Source organism: Falco naumanni, chromosome 13 (genome assembly GCF_017639655.2).
Source record: "Falco naumanni isolate bFalNau1 chromosome 13, bFalNau1.pat, whole genome shotgun sequence".
In the NCBI taxonomy this organism is placed as follows: domain Eukaryota; kingdom Metazoa; phylum Chordata; class Aves; order Falconiformes; family Falconidae; genus Falco; species Falco naumanni.
In genome coordinates, this window is record NC_054066.1 from 813,532 (window position 1) to 832,745 (window position 19,214).

Sequence of the window (19,214 nt, forward strand, 5' to 3'; positions counted from 1 at the left end):
CCAAGTTTTGTGGTGTCCCTCACATAGCTACCATGGCAGGGTGAGAGCCAGCAAAAGAATTCCTTTCTGGCACCTTCTCCCAGGGAACAGTGGCTGGATATTTCCAATGTATGAGCTGGGCTCCGTTAGGTTTTGTTGCTGGCTCTCACCTTGCCCTGGTAGCCATGGAAGTAACACAACAAAACTTGGGCTACCAGCTTTCTCAGCCAATAAAAGGGTCCCCTCACTTTCTCACTCTGACGGCGTGTGACTCCTGGAGAAGGTGCCAGGAAGGAATTTTCTTGCTGTCTCTCACTGTGCCCTGGTAGCTGTGTGAAGTTCATAGCAAAACTTGGGCTACCTGCTTCCTGAGATGAGAGAATTGACCTTTCACTTTACTCATACAGAGCCCAAATGCACGTTGGAAATGCCCAGCCACTGCTCCCTTGGAGAAAGTTGCAATTAAAAATATGAAGAAAACCCCAAAACCAACCCCTAAAAATCCTTCCTCCCATGCCCGTGGTTTGTCCCTAAATTCCTTTCCTCAACACCCCCTAGTCCCTTGATAAAATCCATCTCCACACCCCACCCTCCCCACCCACCCCCAATCCATCCCAAAACTCCTTCCCCTTGCCTGTGGTTTGTCCTTCCCCCAAAAAGTTCCAGCCTGTACTTAAAATCCTTCCCCTTGCCCCTCTTTGGGTCCTAAATCCTTCCCTCCAAACCCCCATTCCATCCCTAAAAAAAATCCCTTTATGTGTTCACATGGCCCTAGTCTGTCCCTGAAGTCTTTCCCCCTGCCTGCCTGGTCAGTGCATAAAGTCTTTCCTTGATCCACTGGTGTACAGCCCTAAAATCATTCCTCTTGCCTCCACCAAGTCCTTCCCTGTAAATCCTCAATACTGCTCTAAACTTTCCCCTTCTCCGCCCTAGTCTGTCCCTAAAAAGTTCTTTGACCCTCCTGAGTCATCCCTAAAACCCATCCTGCTGCCCTCCCAGTGCATCCCCCAAAATCCTTTCCCTTCCCCCACATCCATCCACAAAATCTTTCTCCCAAACTCCCAGTGCATCCCTAAAGTATTTTTTCCTTGCACCTCCCCATCCATTCCTTAAACCTTCCTCAACCCTGCTGTGTCTGTCCATGAAATCCTCCACCCCATCCCCCCAAGTGTGACCTTAAATTCCTTGTTCCCAACTCCCCCAGTCTGTCCCTAAATTCCTTTCCTCTCTGCCCTGGTTAATACTGAAATATTCGCCCCACCCCTGGAACATCCCTAAAAACCTTTCTCAGGCTAGGAACCTGGGAGGGGGTACAGACCCATTTGTGAGTGACAGTGATCGCTGAAGAAGAGAAAAACAAGGCTTTTAGCCCTGTGGCAGGAAGAACTTGAAGCAAAGATGGTGAAAAGGCACTGCCAGTTCAGACCCCTTTGAATAAGCTGTGGGGACAGAAGGATCAGCAGTGGTTAAAGCTCCCTTTGCAATAGCAGATTTCAGCAATTGGAAACAGGCAGTGGGTGACTGTTAAGATAACCCGAACAAATGGCCCAGGCCTTTGAGATTTTGATAAAACTCCCAAACACAGATTGTAGTGATCTAGATGCTGTGATGGGAGAAGTGTTTGATTCTGCTGATATGGATATGATCAAATGAGCCATAAGAAATAAAGTACAGGGTCAAATATCTACAGGGGTTTTACAGGGAGCAGTAGAAGATCATTTTCCCCTGGAAAAAGCCTGCCTGGGACCTGAATGTTCCTGTCCATACGGCCAGGATGGAGAGCTATTGGCAATTAATTTTGTTTGGCATTAAAACTACTATCCTGAAAGCTATAAATTGGTCTAAATTATACAAGATAAAACAAGACCAGAAGGAAAACCCTACTGACTTCCTGAACAGACTAAAAGAGGTAGCCAGAAAGTATGCGACATTGAATACAGAATCGGATGAAGGACAACAGCAATTCCTTTATTTATGGCCAAATTGTTTAAGAAAATAAGAAGAAAACTACCACAGTTATAAAATGAGGATGTTCAGAATTTAGACAAAATGTTGAATGTGGTGTGGATGAAGGGTACTTCAGGTTTAAGGGGGTTTAGGGTTTTTAGCGGGTTTAGGGAGTTTAGGTTTAAGTGGGGTTGGGGTTAGGCTCTTAGCGTTAGGGGTGTCTTAAGGTTAGGGTTGTTAGAATTTGGGTTGCCCTCTTAGGGTTAGGTGAATTGATATCACCTAGGCTCTTTTATCTTTATGCTACTCTTTTCCAATAGCCATGATGATTTTTTTCACCTCTCAGATGGGCGAAGTGTGTGGTTGTAGAATGGTAGTGCTTGTTTTGTCTGTGTGGCACAAAAAAAAGGGCATACTGGAACCCCACTGTTACAGATCTGAACGTTAAAGCTTGATCTGTTCAGGCATTCCTGCTTGGCAGCATTTAATCCTGGCCACAGAAAGGCAATAAGTAGGTGATATTCAGGTCAGTTGAGTAGCTTAGTAGCAGGCTACTTCTAGATCTAACAAAAAAAGAGTTAACAGAATAGTGATTTGAAAAATAACAGTAATATTATCCAGAAATCCCGTTTTTTGCATCTCTCCTACATTCTCATTGTTTCTCTTCCCTTCCTCCTGAAGGGGAGGCAACTCCCTGAAACTCTTGGACTTCTTTGTTTCAGTGATACCTTGATGGAGCAGGTAAGAGGTAAGGAGCATTAGATGCGGGAGCTGGAGCAGTATCAGAAGACTGAAGCCTATGAAGTCTTTAGCAGGACAGCACAGGACAGACAAAAAGGCAAATGACACAGACAAGGCACTGAATGGGACAAATATATGGGCCTAGAACAACACAAGATTGCCAGCTGGTTGTGCAGACTGACACTCGTTTACAGCCTTTGATTTAAAGGCTTTTTAAAATGTGAATGCTCATCTCAGGGAGCTCATCTGTGGGCACGAGTCAGAACATTTTTCTTCCTGCAAATCAAGGTTTCATAAATGTTACATATAGCAATATACACTAGAAACCGTAATTTTCACCAGCAGTGACCAAACCATTGTTAATTGTTTGTTCTCCATTGTTCTATTATTGCTTGCTAAAGAAAATGTGTTTTGAATTAAGAAATGCAAAGTGCTGAAGCAGCTAAGTGGCAGAACCAGGCCTCGTCCCTAGCATAGCTAGGGTTTAAAACTGGTTTAAAACCCAGTCCAGTTAATCAGTGGGAGAACAGAGAAACAACAGATGATCAATTTGTGCACACAGGTGCTCTCAAATGCAGGTGTTCTTAGAAAAACTGGCATATGTGAATAGGAATTGCTTGTTCAAAGACTAAGTGCACTTGAAGGAGTGTGTGAGTTAAAGCAGGCAGAAAGAAGATCAAGATCCAAGTGTTACAGATCTGCTAATAAATAAAGTCAATTAATTCTAACTTGATTTTTATAAAATCATTTGGAATAAGAAATATATTTTAGTGAAACTTGTAGTTGCACAGCAAAAGCTGCTATGAAATCCTTTGTACAGCCCTGTACCAAGGCCAGAAGAATGGGCTAGAATCATTGCTTAAAACTTAGGTAACAAATTTGGGATTTTACAGATTTCTTTGTATTTGACTAGTCTTCTGTATGTAGAACGTGTATTGAAGTGTCAGAATATAGAATTAATGGGAACTGGGGAGAGTCAACTGGAACAACCTGTAGTTACCTGCCAAAAAACTGTGAACTTTAGTAAAAGGTAATTCTGGTAGGGGGAGATCGCGACCACTGACTCGTATGCCACCTACCCAAATCGTACCCCAGACCCATTTCTGGACCTTTCTAACCTTTACTGTGCAGAACTGGATACGGGAGGAGACTATGTTAATGATTTTCAGGAAACACTATGATTATGCATGAATAAGTTTTATATATGATGTATGATTTTGAAACTTGGTGTGCATTGATTGTGAGGAGACTCACACACACACCTGGCTGTCAATAAAGAAGCGTCTGCTTATCTACATCACATTGGTGTCAAGTTCTTCATTCTGAGACTTCAGTGACACGAGGAAGGGCCTGGAACAGAAGCAGAGACTGGAACTGAGCAGGTGAATCAACTGGGACAGTCAGGTGATGGATTCACAGAACCAACAGGACCAAGGAAACTCCTAAAAACTTCAGACATTGACTAATGATCTGGTACGTGTATATAAGCTGTGCTGTATCCCTTGGTTCTCTGCCACTCGCTGGGGTGGTGGCCCAGCTCCGAGTCGTGACTAAAGCAAGCCCAGCGGTAACCACATCTGCGTGCATTTTTCCTTTACCAGTCAATACTGCTATAGTTGCCATTTAAATAACTGTCTGAACATCAAGTGTTACTAACAAACTGATGTGTGGATACATCCAATCCAACTAGCCACACGGGTGATGGAAATCAAACTAGCCATATACTTTTTCCAGACAGCAGAAGAAATTGCCTGTTGCATGCAATGCTATTTGATCGCTTTCAAAATGCCTCTCCTGGATGAGACTGTTTGCTCCCTGCAAGTTTCTCTTCCTCTCCCTTGATAATAAAAGGAGCAAGAGCAACCTGTTCAGACAGAGTAATCCCAGTGGAGGCTGGCAACACAAGTAAGGCAGGAGGCCTACATGTGGTAACAGAGAATTAGATACAGAAAAGCAGGGTTTGACCTCAGACATTACATTCACCACACCCCAGCCTCTGAATACAAAAAGGCTGCTAAGTGACACAACAGTAAGAACGCTATCACCTCACTTCTGTGACAACAGGAGAAGCTCTCATACCTACCCACTGTTCAGCTCGAGGCTTAGTTTAGCCTTTCAGCACAGAAAAGTTAAATCTGAGTTACAACAAGTCAGCAAGTTTAGTTCATGCCAATACACAGAACTACACTATCTCCCAGAACAGAAAATAAGGACCTCACGTGTCAGAAAGACAAAGTTGGGACAGTAATACTGTTAGATTGAAAAACTACCAGAATTGTTCCTGGTTTGTATTGAAGTACAACAGTAAGTCATAACATGTAAAAAAATGCAGAGGAGAGGTTTATGTAGCCAAGGACCACTTACTCACAAGTTGTAACTGATCAATCAACTCAAACCTATGAATCGGGTATGCATTAACACACACAAAGCAAACGTAGTAAGAAACAAGTTTAGGCTTAAGGGTCAAGTCGGTGGAGTCTTCCCTGGAGAGAGGCTCTTTAACCAGCTCATCCCATTTGTCAGCCTCCTAGGATTTAAAGATGCAACCAAAGTCAAGTTTTGCCAGACCAGCTGCTTGATTTCTAGTAGGAAAAGCCTGTTCACTTTGCTCCTGAAATGCATCAGTGAGTCCTTGTCCCAATTTCAGAGGGACCAGGCAAAGACTTGCCTCACAACAGTACTAAGTATAATATATATATACACACACAGACAGAGGAGCTTGTCTGATCTGCCAGTGTAATAGATTTGTGTCCTATAAACTCTTCAAGAGTTTGTGGTGTTTAAAATGCTGTGAATTCAGATGTCCCTTGTTCCCATGAATATCATAGCAGGCATATGGTGATGGAAAGGCTATGAGAGCATCCATCCAAGAATGGCAGAATAGCATCTTACAGTGTCTGTTGGCTTCTGGAGTCACACGATTGGCAGCTTTATCCAAGCGCTGTTTAAACTGCTTGTGCTCTACATCCAGCTGCTGTTCTCCTGCTACGTCCATGGCATAGATGCTCAAATCTGAAAGCAGCAAGCAAGGAAAGTGGTCTATGAACACACAAGTGTTATGGCCTGTGGCAAGCTGAGGAAATGAAAAGACAGAATCTTTCAGCCAGCAGGGTAAGAACATGCCAAACCGGGAGAGCACATGTGGCTAGGGTCAAGTGACCAACAGGGAATAAGACACACTGTGCAGCACGCTAAATGGCCCTCCCAGGTACGGGGTTTGGTTTGGTGTCCCAGAAGGACCGTTTTCAACTTCCAAGAAAGCATTACTCTGAAAGGCAGATGCCCTTAAGGCAAAAAGCCAAAAGCAAACCCCTCAAAGCCCAGAACCATTCTCAGGAACACAGGAGTTAAGCCTAAAATTGGTTGAAAGCTGCCTCCTACCTCTTCCCCCGCCACCTTTCCCCCTTCAACATCAGCACATTTTCTTGTGATCCCTTTTCACAAAAAGATGGAGGCCTGTTGTGGTATCAGCTTGGTACTGAAGCACCACGATGCGTTTGCTGGCTACATGCTCTCTTAGAAGGCTGACAGCTTCTCTGCACACAACAGCTGAGGCTTCCAATCTCTCTGGCCTTCCCACACCCTGTGAAACGTGAGGAAGGCAAAGACCGATAACAACTCGGGGAGTCAGGAGGAAGTCAAGATGCACTACATTCAGAGCCCAACGCATTACCCAAAGGAATTGCCACAACAGAACAAGAGGCAGGAACGATCGGTAGACAGGCAGATAACGTGCATGGCAGCAATACCCAGTCAGACTTGAAGGACTTCCAGTCACTTCATCCTGCAACTTCGTTTTGAATTTAGTTAAAAGGTAAGCAGATTCTTAACACTCATTCTGCTTTTGTAACTTCTGGAGAAGGGCTAACACGTGGCGTTGGCATTACAGTCCAATTATTGCCCAAGCAGCAGCGCAGCACTCGGAAGCAGCGGGCACACGGAGCCTCGTGGGCCCTCGGCCAGTACAAAAGTTATCCCTCCCCAGTCAGCAGTCCGACTCACAAGCACAAGGCATATGTACAAAAGTAACATCTAGACTGACCTTCAGTTTAGCTCCTCTTGATTTGTCAACGTACAATTCCGGATGAACCTAGATACAAAGAAAAAAACAAAAGAGCCCCGTTTCACTGGGAAGCAAATCCAAAGGCCTCTTCCCCTCGGCTGCTCCGGCCCAGGAGCTGACTATCACGACACAGGATCAGCGAGACACCTGAGCTGCTGCCTCCCGACCCTCCCCGGTAGTTAAACACTTGCCCTTTGCAATAGTTTTTAGAGAAATCAGCAGTCGGGGGCGAGGGATGGAGATTCCACTGCTGGCTTTCTTTTCCTTCCCTTGCCCGCTCGCAGGGACGGGAAGAGGCTCCTGAGCCCCCCCCCCTGCGACAGCGTTACCGCAGGCCCCACGCAGCCCCTGCGGCCCGCGGGGGCCGGCAGCCCCAGCCCGTTGCCACGGCCCCGGCCAGCGCTGGGGGAAAGACAAAGCCCCGCGCAGAGCTGCGGCGGCTGCGGCGGCTGCCCGGGCACCCGGACGCGGCGGGGGGGGCGGCAGGGCGCCGCGGGCCGACCCCCCTCCAGGGCCCGGCCACCGCTCCTCGCTGAGGTAGCGGCGCAGCTCCGAGAAAAAAAAAAAAAAAGCAGCACCGTGAGCAGCCCGCTGACCACCGTCACTGCCGAGGAGACGAGAACCGCCGGCAGCCCCGCCGGGCCCGGGCCGGGCCGCCCGCCTCAGCCCGCCCGCCGCCGGCACCAGGCGCTCCCTGCCGCGGCCGAGCGCCGGCCCGCCACGTCCCCCCCCGGTCGGCCGCTGCCCGACGGCCACGCCCGGGCTCGCCCACCGGCCCCCGGCCGCCCCCAGCCCGACCGCTCACCCAGCAGCCGCCGAAAGTCTTCCAAGCTCCCGGCGAAGGCCCCGGACCGCCACCGCCGCTCCAGCGCGCCCGCGCGGGCCGGCAACGAGCCCACCTCCCGGGGCCGCCTGCGCAGCCCATAGGCGGGCGTAGCCGGGAGCCCCGCCCCTGGGCGTCAAGCCGACTCTGCGCATGCGCTGCCCTTAGTGTGGCTGGAGCTGCCGCCTTGCGAAAAAAATTGGGTACTGCAGCCAGTCTGTCTAACAGAGACTGCACAGTTTATTATAGGAATGGAATCAATAAGGGAATTCTTCCCACGGCCCATAAAGAAGTTGTCTGGCTTCATATCTCGGTGGATGAAGTTCTTAGAGTGAATGTATTCAATTCAACTAGTCTAGATAAAAAGAAGAAAAAAAAGAAAAAAAAATCACTCAGGAGAGACTAGGCATACACTTTTTTTCCTTATAAAAACACTAGCAACATTGTCTTAAGGGTAAAAGAGGTAATGAAACTTTTTATTGTAAAATGTAAGGGCATTGAAGAGAACATAATTCGATAGACAATACATAAACCTCTCCAGCTCTTTCCCCGTGTCTATTTTACATTTGTCTCCAAAAACTTTCTCGGGCGAACTCCTTTTGTCTTTGAGCAGGGCAGACCCTGGAGCTCACTGCCTGCGCTTGCCCCCAGGGCGCAGAGCTTCCCGTCCTGTTGAGAATGTTACTCAGATGTTTCTGTAATGGTATATCAATAAAAAGCTTTTATTTTTATGGCTGTGTCCTTGGGCGTGATTGCAGAGTGATCTGTGTGTCCCTCTGCTCCGGCAGTGGTTACAGAGGGGCTTTTTGGTGCCTGTTCATTAGTAGGCGTTGAGTTGTAGGTCCAACCTCCTGGACCCTTCTCTGCCACCTGAATAACGCCACAAGAAGCAGCAGGGTCAGGAATGGATTTGCATGGCAGGGACATACGCTGAGAACTGCAGCTCCTGCCTGATGAAACTCGGCTCAAATATTTGGAGGGAGCACCTACATCTTGCTGTGGGACTGGGAGAACTGTCGCAGGACCCAGTTCTGATGGTGCCATCCAGCTGACTTGAGAGGACTTGGGGCAGTCCTGGAGGTCGGGGCCGGACCTTGCCTAGCTTCAGTGCAGAACGTCACGAGAGTTTGGGTGACAACTGTGAGCCAACGGACAGAAGAGAAACGGCCAACAGTGGGATTGACCTTGGCAGCTCTTTTTTTCTAGCACGGGAGTCATGGTGCTGCTTTGACCTTTGTGAAATCTGTCATCAAGGCCCTCATCGGTGAGGGAGGCAAAGGTCTAGCACTGCCTCTGGCCCACATTCTGGCTGTGTCTCTCAACTGATTGTCTCCAAAGGTTTTCTGTGGTGGGTGTGTGGCTCTAGGGAAGGCCTGGGCTGTGACATTTCTTTCTTACAAGCTTTCTGATGCCAACCATCTGGCTGACACATCTCTCTGGTGAGGACAGGCAGGGAGACATGGGACTCTTCAGCCTGCAGAAGAGAAGACTCAGGGCACCGTCTCCATACAGATCACTGTCTGAAGGGAGGGTGCAAAGATGGAGCCTGGCCCTTCCCAGTGGTGCCCAGGGTCCATCCTGCTCAGGGTGGCCCTCCTTCAGCAGGGGCTGGCACCAGGTGACCCCCGGAGGGCCCTGCCAGCCCCAACCGCTCCGCAAGCGTCTGATGCTGGCGCAAGAACCAACAGCAGCAGGGACGCCTGAAAGGGGCCTGAGCAGGCACGGGGGTGTGAAGCAACGCTGCCGGGGGGGCTTTGCATCGCAGGGCCTGTCTCTGAGGCTGGGCGAGCGCCTGGGTGCATCCTGGGTGCATTCTGGCACCCCTCAGAACACTGTGATGTCACAATCACCCCATGACATCACTTGCGCTGGGAAGCAACACGTGCCAGCGTTGTGTGCTGCCAGCGTCAGGTGGGACGTCGAGTCCTGTGGGCAGCACCCGAGCCATCGAGTTCTGCCACAGCATGCCAGACGTTGAGAGCTGCCAGCAGCCCAGGAGCCAGCGAGTCCTGCCGGAGGAACCTGAGCCTTCGAGTCCCACCAGCAGCACCCTGCATCTAACAGGACACCAACTGCCAGCAGCAGCAATGGAGGCATCCAGGCATGAGCCGGCAGCGTCAGGAGCCACCAGGATCTCCCTGCAGGAGGACGCCTGCCCCATCTGCTTGGGTCCCTTCAAAGGCCCCGCTGCCGTGGACCCGTGCTGGCATGCATTCTGCCGTGATTGCATCCAGCGCTGGGCTGACACCAGCGTCACTGCCACCTGCCCGCTCTGCCGGGGGCACATCATGGCCATCCACCGCCTGCAGGGACAGGAGGACCACGATGGGGTGGCCTGCCATCATCACGGCCACCTCCATCCTGAAGTAGAGCCGAGGCGGCGGCGGAGGCGGAGGCGGCAGCGGCAGCAGCGGGGCCCCAGCAGTGCCCAACGCCGGAGACTCCCCGACGGCCCTGGGGAGCGCAGAGCCCCCATGCCCCGCCAGCGTGTCCGCATACTGTCCGGCCAGCAGGACAGAGACCGCAGCCCTCTCCGCCAGCTGCGGGAGATCATGGAAGAGCTGCAATGGGTGCACAGGTTATTGGAGGACGAGCTGGGCCCGGGGGATGACACGCAACAGCTCCCCTTGCCCCACTACCAAGCGAGGCGGCCGGGCACCCCATGGCCCCGCTGAAATAGAAACACTGGGGATCCTGAGAGGGTCCGCGCCTGGTTTCTTCCGTGTCTGCTTGCTCATCACTGCACAACTGGGGGAGTGAGAGGGGTCCGGCCCTGGGAACTGGGGGAGAGGGAAGGAGATGGCCCTGGGAGCTGGGCGAGAGGCCGGGAAAAGCGTCAAGGAGTGGCAGAGGGGGACAAATGTGGGAATTGGGTGAGAGGGGCCACTACTGGCTTCTTCTCTGACACTTTGCTCATCCCTGCAGAGATGGGATGCATCGCGGGAAGGGGAAGGGGGAGTGCCCTGGGACTCTTGCCAGCAGATCCCCGAAGGGGCCAGTGCCTGCTCTCCTGAAGGCCAGGGTGACAAAAGCAGCTGAGAGGGAGGTTTCAGGGAGACCCTCCTCCCCTCTCCTGGCCCCCACACCCCCGTGCTGCGGAGGGTTGCGGTCCCGCCGGGAGGCTCTCCGGGCTGGGGGAGGCAGCCCTGGCACAGCCGCCTGCCCAAGGGTAGCTGCCTGCGGGAGAAGCAGCCCCAGCTGGGATGTGCCTCACATTTTGGGAGTCTCTTCTTCAGGGAAACCCGCAGCCCTTCCCCGCAGCGGGGTGGCCCCAGCAGCTGTGCAGTGGCACTGTGCCCCCAGGGGTGCCAGCTCCTTGCTGCTGCTCCACACCATCTCCTCCCATACACCTGGTGGCTGGGGATCTCCCAGCATTGGTGCTCAGCCACTTCCCACCCTTGCCTGTCACCTTGGCAGATCTTGTTTCCCAGGAAGGGGACCCAAATGTTGGTGTTGAGAGTCTTGAGGGCTACATCTCCCCCAAGAAGGGTAGCCGAGCATGGTGTCAGACTGCTCAGGGCAACCATGGCCTCTCAGTACCTTCCGGGCCCTGGAGATGGATGCAAATATGGAGAGCTCACAGAAATTTGGATCGGAAAACACTGGCCAGCGGGAGGTGGCTCTTTGGTACTTCCCAAAGGCTCCCTCTAAGCTGCATCCTCTCGTAGGCAGTCCCAGGCCATGGCCGGGCATCAAGGTAGACCTGTCCATCCTTCCCCAGCACTCCAGGGGAGCAGGAGGCAGGACATTTGTGAGTGGCTTTCTGGTACCTAAAGGAAGATCCAGCTCTTGCAGGGCTTTTGGCAAAATCCCCCCTTGCCCCAACAGCTGACAAAGCTCTGGCCCTTGCTTGCCATGCTGGCAGCAAGATAGGAATGGGTTCATGCATGGCTCATGCCACAGCTTGCAACATCTGTCTGCTTAACCTGAGACACGTGGTACCTCCAGCACCGGGCCGTGCTCCTATGTTTCATACTACATCCCAATCAATATTGCAGAGCACTGCGTTGCCACTGGCACCGCATAACTGGCTCTGGCACTGTGGCTGTATTGCAGGGTAGCATCAGATCATCCACCCATGAGAGCCAGGCATCAGCCTGCACCAGTGCTGGAGAGGGATTAAAAGGCTGAACCTGTAATGGATTCTCACCAGGGGATCGGTGTTTACAGTCTTTGATCTGCTGCTTCTTGATTTTATTCCAGCCCCTTGATTGAATTTCTCATGTGTAACTGAGCCCCACTGATCCATCCTGGCCATATATAATGGATGGCAATGGAGTGAAAGAACACAAACGTGGCTGAATATCGGTAACAGATGTCTGGGCAGCAGTGCGACGGGTCCCTCAGCTGAAGATCGCTCACTGCTGGTACCTGCCCTCTGTGCCAGCCAGTGCAAAATCCTCCCTCTGTCCCCAGAATCTGGCCTGGCCATGTGTGGGAACAGATGCCATGACCAGTTTTGGCCATTGTCTGTTGGCGTGAGGCAAGGGACAAGGCTTGGAGCCAAGCTACAGAGCTGCTGTTTCCAGGACCAGCGCCGGTGCCACCCACTGAGCCCCAGCGCTGCCACTCGATGCCCCTGTCAAATATTAATGTGATGCTCAGTGTGCTCTCTGCCCTGCCCCAGCGCTGCAGCCGTGGCCCCTGCCTGCTCCAGGGCTGGCCGACCCCTCCAGCCGCCCTGCCCCCCCGTAGCGCGCATTGTTCCTTGCACGGGGACTTTGTGGGTGCAGCTGCACCCACCTTTGGGTGCTGCCTGGGCAGGGCAGGGCAGGACCCGACCCCCTCCACTCGACGGGGGGGTCCCGGGTGCCTGCTGTCCCAGCGGCTGGCTCAGCCCCCTGTGGCAGGTAAGGCCCCGCTGGGGCTGCGGTCGCCCCCGTCCCCTGAGGGAAGCCAGCCCACTGCCCCCCCCGGGGAGCGGGGCGGGTGGGCCGGGGGCATGGGGCGCCCGGAGGAGAGCTGGCGGCAATGGGGGCAGCCGCGGGCTCGGTCCTCGGCTGCAGGGCCGTCGCGGTGACCCCCAGGAGGGCGGGGGCAGCGGGGGCCCCGCAGCTCCGTCCGTCTTCTGAAGGAAACGCCCCCGTGTGGGTCTTTCCCGGGAAGAGTTCCCCGCAAGGACCGAGGTGACATGCTGGGAATCCTCGCGGGGCACCCCTCACCCGGTCACGCGTGGGGGGCCCTGGGGGTGTTGGGGTCCCATCTCCCCTTGCCTGCCCTCCTCCAGGAGGAGGCCCGCGCCGGCCGGGATGGAGCCCGGCAGGTCGGTGCCGGCAGAGCTCAAGCTCGGCAAGCCCTCGCAGCGGGCCGGGATCCCGGCGCCCTTCTTCACCCACCCGGTAGGTCGCTGTTTCCGCCCCCGGCCCCCGGCTCGTCCCCTCGGCTGCCGCCCCCTCCCGAGCCCCTCGCGACTCTGCCCGTGCAGGGTGAGGCAGCCGAGCCGGCGGACGTCCCCGGGCTGGAACCCGCGGAGGCAGACGCGGACGCCCTGGTGCCCACGCACGACGAGCGGGGCCGCCTCATCCCCGAGTGGAAGCGGCAAGTGATGGTGCGGCGGCTGCGGGCCCGGCTGGCGGATGAGGAGGCGGTGGACGGCCAGGTACGGCGCGGCCCGGGGCGGCGGGCGCACGCCGGCGGCCCGGGGGGACGCTGACGGCCCCTCTCCGCAGGACGCGGGCTCCTGGCGCTTCTCGCCCTCCCGCCAGGCCGTGCTGGGCCCCTTCGGGGAGCTGCTGACGGAGGCGGACCTGCAGCAGCTGGAGCGGGCGGTGGAGAGCCTGAGGCTGCGGCGGCGGGGCGAGGCGTACCAGGGCGAGCTGCGGCGTCTGGCGCGGGAGCTGCGCGACCTCCTGCCCGCCCCGCTGCTCAGCATCACTGTGCGCAGCCCCCCGCCCGCCCCCGGGCAGCCCCTGCCCCTCTGGTGCGGTCGCCTGGCCGGCGCCGTCAGCAGCCTGGCCGCGCTGCTGGCGAACGCCGAGGGGGCGCGGGTCGCCTCCCCCCCCGCCGCCGCCGCTTCCCCCGCCCGCCGGCAGTCGCTGGAGCCGGCGGGCAGCCTGGTACAGCGGGAGATCCGTCAGTGCGGGGTCTGCGTCCGCAGCCTCCGCGGCGCCTTCGAGTCTGCCTGGGGGTCGGCGGGGGGGAAGGCACCCGCGGAGAGCCGTGCGGAGGCCGCCAGCGATTCGGGCATCAGCTGCGAGGAAGCGTTTTCCGACGGCGGCGGCTCCCCGGGGCCGGGGCCGGAGTGGGGCAGCCTGAGGAAGGAGAGGATCGTGATGCTCTTCCTGAGCCACTGGAGACGCTCCGCCTACGGGCCGTCCCCACCGGCCGTGGGGGATCTCAGGGAGGCAGCGGGGACCGGGGCGGGGGGAGCGGCCCGCCTGGCGCGGCAGATGGCGGCGATCCAGCGGCTTCTGGGCGGCTGGCGGGACGCCGCCTCCCGCCGCCCCCCGCCCCCGCCGGCCCCCGCCGCCGGCCGCACGCCGCTCTCCCCGGAGCAATTCGTGGCGGGGCCCGGGGGCGGACCGGCCGACTACGAGAGCCTGTCGCTGGAGCTCTTCATGCTGGGATATTTCCGCATCCTGGAGCAGGAGCTGCCCGCCGAGGAGCGCCGCGGCCGCCACCTCCTCTGCTTCGAGGTCTTCGAGCAGCTGGGCCGGCACGGCTGGCGGGCGGTGCGCACCTTCCACCGCGCCGTCACCGACGAGATTGCCGCCGGCCGGCGGGGCTGGCAGGACGGCTTCGACGACATCAAGGCGAGGTTTTTCGGATCCCCGCAGAGCTCGAGCCGACGGCCGGCGGAGCCCGGGGAAGAGGGGGAGGAGATCTGCCGTTACATCGACCGCAGCTTCGCCTTTTGGAAGGAGAAAGAAGCCGAGATCTTCAGCCTGGAGGAGTGATGCCCGCTGGTGGGGAGGGCAGAGGGCTGCGTGAAGCTGCAGGCTGCAATAAACACCTTTTCGGTTCTGTCCAAGCAGAGTGAGGCTTGCCGGGGCGGTGGAGAAAGCTTTTGGGCGGAGGGGACTGCCTCGGCACGCCGCCCCGCCACCCCACCCGCCCCGCCGAGATCGTTGTCTTGGCGCCCGCTCCCCGCGGCGAGGCGGCTGCCGCCGTTTATTTGTGGACGCCGAGGAATGAGATAACGTGCTATGTTTAACAGTTGGCATCGGCAGCCACAGCCGCGTGGAGGAGGGACATCGCGGGCACCCCTGGCGACCGATGGGGTTGGGATGGGGGGGGGGGGGGGGGCTAGAGGGGAGGTGATGCTGGGTGAGCCTTTTCCCCCAAGCTTGCGATGCCTGGCTGGCCGCGGAGGGTTGCTTTCCGAAAAGCAGCAAAGCCGCGGGGCGACTGCGATGGGCAGCAGCGGGCAGCTCTGCCCCTACGGTGCCTTTAAGAGCGGGGAGCGGTGGCCGGGTGCCACCTAAAAATAGTGTGTTCCCCGCCCCGTCCCGGCTGTATCCCGCGTCGCGCGGGGTCCCTCCCCAGTGCGGCCACTTCCCTGCCTGGCAGGCTGGCCGGAGAGCTGCAGAACGCAGGTGAGAGCGGGAGGGGAGGGAGCCAGAGCGGGGCTCAGCCCAGCCCCCAGAACATCCCCACTGCCGAAGAACCGGTGGCAGCCCTGGCAGGGCAGCTCGGAGCGCGGGGAGGAGCAATCACGGCCATGGGTGGAAGCGGGAGTGGGGCACTCCGGGGAGCACGTCTCCTGCCCCTGCCCGGGCTTGTAACTCGGGCGCTGGGAATGCGGGGTTGTGCCGGGAGGGGGGAGAGAGGGAGGTGCCATTGCCTTTTCCTGGCAGGGACACCCTCTTCACGCTCCGCCAGCAAGGCCCTACGGCCACCCCCAGCATCATGGTGAGGAACGTGGATGACTTTGACTTCTGCCTGCCTTCACATGCCCAGGGCATCCTGGAGGGGCTGCAGCGGCTACGTGCCAACCCTAAACTGGCGGATGTGACACTGGTGGTGGGTGGGCGAGAGTTCCCCTGCCATCGTGGCATCCTGGCCCTCTGCAGCCACTACTTCCATGCCATGTTCTCTGGTGACTTTGCTGAGAGCATTGCAGCGCGTGTGGAGCTGAAGGAGGTGGACCCCAGTGCACTGGAGATGCTGCTTGACTTCACCTACACGGGGAAGGTCACCATCAACCAGGGCAACGTGGAGGGGCTGATGCGGACCTCCAGCCAGCTCCACTTCCCCACTATCCAGAAGGTCTGCAGCCGCTACCTCCGGCAGCAGATGGACGCCACCAACTGCCTAGGTATCTGCGAGTTTGGTGAGAGCCACGGCTGCCCTGAGGTCTCCTCCAAGGCCTGGTCTTTCTTGCAGGAGAACTTTGAAGCCGTCTCTCTGCAGGAGGAGTTCCTCCAGCTCTCCAAGGAGAGATTGGCCACGTATCTCTCCAACGACCAGCTGCAGGTGCAGGAGGAGCAGAGCCTGGCTGAAGCTGTGCTGCGCTGGGTACGCCATGACCCAGGGCCCCGAGCCCAGTTTCTGCCTGAGCTGCTGGAGCTGGCCCACCTTGTCTCACTGCCTGACCAGTACCTGCAGAACCTGCTTGCCACTGAGCCCCTCATCCGTGACTCAGATGCCAGCAAGGCCCTCGTCGCCCAATCCCGCACCACAGTGGGTACTCCCCTGCCCTAAATCCCACCCCCCAAGCTGGGGGGGAAGGCTCAGCTCAGAGCCTAATGGCCTTGTCCCGGCCTCTTCATCAGGGGCAGAGTGATGCCAGTGCCCAAAAGAACCCTCCAACTCCACCGCAGAAGCTGGAGGAGGTGTTGGTGGTGGTCGGCGGCCGTGTGCTGGAGGAGGGTGAGGATGAGGACAGGGGGCTGGAGGTGTCGGCTGCCCCCAGGAACTTTGCCTTCTACAACCCCAAAAGCAGTAAGTCCCCACGGCACACACTACCCCCTGCATGTTAATTAACCCTCCATCTACCCCAAAGCCACCTCTTGCCAAACGATCTGGTGTCAGGAGGTGTACTAGGGGGGGAGGGGGGAGGGAAGGGCAAAATAGGGCTGTCTGAAAGGTGTCATTTGCTGGCTGGGGGCGGGTCATCACTTGGCTCCACTGGCTTTCAGGGCAATGGATGGTTCTGCCCGACTTCCCTGATTACAACAAATGGGGCTTTTCCCTGGTGGCTCTGAACAATGATGTATACGTCACAGGTAGGTGCCAGGGTTGCTGGGGTGGAGTGGGGGTCCCCAAGGAGGACGGAGGGCAAAGATGTGAGCACAGCATGCTGGCATGGGAGTGGGGGCTACCCACCTCTCCAAGACCAGCCCTCTCCTTGCTCCCCTCTTGGGTGGATATAGCTGCTGGCAAGGGGTGCCCAGAGACAACTGTGTTCTGAGTGGGTGGCCCGCCTGACCCGTCCCTCACCAGGTGGCTCCCGAGGGTCCCAGAATGACACATGGTCAACAACTCAGGCCTGGTGCTTCTGCCGGATGGATGGTGCCTGGAAGCCCATCGCTTCCATGCTGAAAGCCCGGACAAACCACACCAGTGCAGTCCTCAATGGTGAGATCTACGTCATTGGGGGTAAGGCTGCGAAGACCCCACAGGTGCTGCCGGGGCAGGGGTCCATGGGTGCCCCAAAGCAACAGGGAGGCTGCAGTATCCTGCCACCCTGCAGGGACGACAGTGGATGTGGTGGAGGTGGAGCGCTATGACCCCTACAACAAGAGCTGGTGTGCCATCAGCCCAGCCCTGAAGTATGTGAGCAATTTTGCAGCTGCCAGCTGCTTGGGCAAGCTCTACCTGGTGGGCTCCTGTGCCATCAAGTACAACGCGCTCACCCTGCAGTGCTACAACCCTGTCCAAGGTGAGAGTTGGCCCCATTGCCATGCCCTACCGATGCCTTCCTGGGGAGCAGGGCTGAGGGGGACCCCCAGGCAGGTGACATTCTGTGCCGCCAGGCACGGTCTTGCAGGATGGGATCAGGTGTTAATGGGGTCTAGTGATGGCTGTAGCATGGGGCTGGGTCCAGCCAAGGAGCACGGCTGCTGGCAGCATGGACCTGAGTTGCAGACCTCCAGCCCAGCCCAGACCTGAGCTGCAGTGGAGCTGGATCTCTGGGGCAGAGAAGTGGGGGAGGCAGCCCACCTTAGGGAGAAATTAAACTCCTATGACAATGCCACCTCCTCAGGCAGGCTCCGTGCAGTCTGTGGTGGTCTCCCCCATCCCACACCACCACTACAAATAGTAACACCCCCACACTTTTTTTATGCATAACCCTTGTCTGAAATGGGGACCGTGGGTGCCACCCTGCCTGGCTGCTCTGTCCCTTCCCTTTCAAACTCACCCTTAAATAGCCATGGGCTCGGCAATGCTTTTTTCGGTCACTGGCAGCTGCATCGAGGGCCAAGGGTGGGACACGCTGCTGATGGCTGCTCCTTGCAGATTTGTGGAGTGTTATCACATCCCCCTTCATCCCCAAGTACCTCTCAGCCCCACGCTGTGCCACGCTGCGCGGGCTCATCTACCTCATTGGGGACAACACCAAGAAGGTCTACATGTACAACCCAGAGGCCAACATCTGGCAGAAGGTAGTGGGCTGTGGGGGCAGGGTGCAATTGCCCTCCCAGGGAGGTAGGGCAGCTCTTCCTTCCCCACCAGCACCCCACAAACATACCCTCCACACCTCTTATCCCAGGTGCCAGCACCCCTTGTCCCTCCTGCCTGCTCAGCCCTTGGCTCTATTAACCCCTGCAGAGCTCAAGATGCCCCAGTCCTTCCTTCCTTCCTGCCCTGTCACACCCACACTAGAAGCACAGCCTTTGCACCAAGTTGCTGATTTTAAAAAGTGTTCACGCTGCAGAAGCCCACAAGAGCCCCCTTTCCTAGCATCACCCTCCTACATGGTGTGCGGGGCTCCTGTCTGTGCAGTTCAGCAGCATCCTACCTGTCCCTTCTGCTCTTCAGACCCCCTGCTCCCTGCAGCATCCCCAACCTTTCTCCCATACAAGCACAACATGTGGATGCTGCTAAAAGCAAGATGTGTCTGCAGGGGCCCTCAGACCTTGCAGAGAGGATGGGGCAAGGGGACACGCTCAGTGGCTTGATGTCCTCCACAGTGGGAGCAGGGGGTCCCCACACATCCCACCCTGCCCCTTGTGCAGGTGCAGCTCCTGCACACACTCCATGAGAACGGCGGGATGGTGCCACTGGGCGACCGGCTTTTTGTCACCGGTGGCCACTGGAAAGGCATGGACGGGGACTACCGGGTGGAGATGGAGGTGTATGACTGCACCAAGGACCTCTGGACGCGGGAGGGCTCCCTGCCCTGCCTCTGGCTCTTCCACAGCTCCTCCTCCATCTTCATGGACACCTCCAAGTGGACGGAGGCTTTCTAGGGTGACCGTGGGTGGCAGGAGAGCCCACAATATTGCCTGTCATCCTGTGCAGCTACTTTTCCCCCTCTTGCGTGTCTCGCTGCTGCCAGCTCAGCTCTGCAGGGTGGAGGATATAGAAACCCCATCACCAGGCTGGCTGGGGCATCTTGTTCCACCTTGCCACTGTGGGGAAAAGGCTTTTCCTTATAAATATGCTTTGGCTAATGCTCTCTCTTAGCTTGTGTGGTGTGTTGTTGTTTTTTTTTTTAAGAATTGTCTTCTTCCCCCTCTAAAACTCCAAAGCTTTCAGGGTATTTTGAGTCCTCCC

The 19,214-nt window shown here is 56.5% G+C and overlaps 2 protein-coding genes and 1 long non-coding RNA gene across 6 annotated transcripts; 2 read left to right on the forward strand and 1 right to left on the reverse strand.

Annotated features, from left to right (window-relative positions):
* Nucleotides 1-2,586: 2,586 nt before the first annotated feature.
* LOC121096610 lies at nucleotides 2,587-7,645 on the reverse strand. 3 transcript variants are annotated; one of them, XR_005830612.1, is made up of 5 exons: nucleotides 7,536-7,645; nucleotides 6,710-6,757; nucleotides 6,049-6,250; nucleotides 3,930-5,679; nucleotides 2,587-2,943 (listed from the first exon to the last, which is right to left on the reverse strand). It is a non-coding gene; the product is annotated as an uncharacterized LOC121096610 (long non-coding RNA). The 3 variants fall into 3 exon arrangements; XR_005830614.1 differs by lacking the exon at nucleotides 7,536-7,645 and adding an exon at nucleotides 7,309-7,479; XR_005830613.1 differs by lacking the exons at nucleotides 6,049-6,250; nucleotides 7,536-7,645 and adding an exon at nucleotides 7,309-7,478.
* Nucleotides 7,646-9,406: 1,761 nt separating this feature from the next.
* Nucleotides 9,407-14,523, forward strand: LOC121096913 (espin-like protein). Its single transcript, XM_040613542.1, has 3 exons — nucleotides 9,407-10,195; nucleotides 12,781-13,152; nucleotides 13,223-14,523. The coding sequence occupies exons 1-3, from the start codon at nucleotides 9,407-9,409 to the stop codon at nucleotides 14,447-14,449; spliced, it is 2,388 nt and encodes a 795-aa protein (XP_040469476.1). The 3' UTR covers nucleotides 14,450-14,523.
* Nucleotides 14,524-14,829: 306 nt separating this feature from the next.
* KLHL30 (kelch like family member 30) lies at nucleotides 14,830-19,123 on the forward strand. Of its 2 annotated transcripts, none has more exons than XM_040612773.1 (7): nucleotides 14,830-16,175; nucleotides 16,268-16,436; nucleotides 16,634-16,720; nucleotides 16,938-17,093; nucleotides 17,188-17,376; nucleotides 17,955-18,100; nucleotides 18,674-19,123. In XM_040612773.1, the coding sequence occupies exons 1-7, from the start codon at nucleotides 15,402-15,404 to the stop codon at nucleotides 18,905-18,907; spliced, it is 1,755 nt and encodes a 584-aa protein (XP_040468707.1). In that variant the 5' UTR covers nucleotides 14,830-15,401; the 3' UTR covers nucleotides 18,908-19,123. The 2 variants fall into 2 exon arrangements, with proteins under 2 accessions (XP_040468707.1, XP_040468706.1); XM_040612772.1 differs by having other exon boundaries at nucleotides 14,830-15,088; nucleotides 15,350-16,175; nucleotides 17,955-18,764.
* The last annotated feature ends 91 nt before the right edge of the window (nucleotides 19,124-19,214 follow it).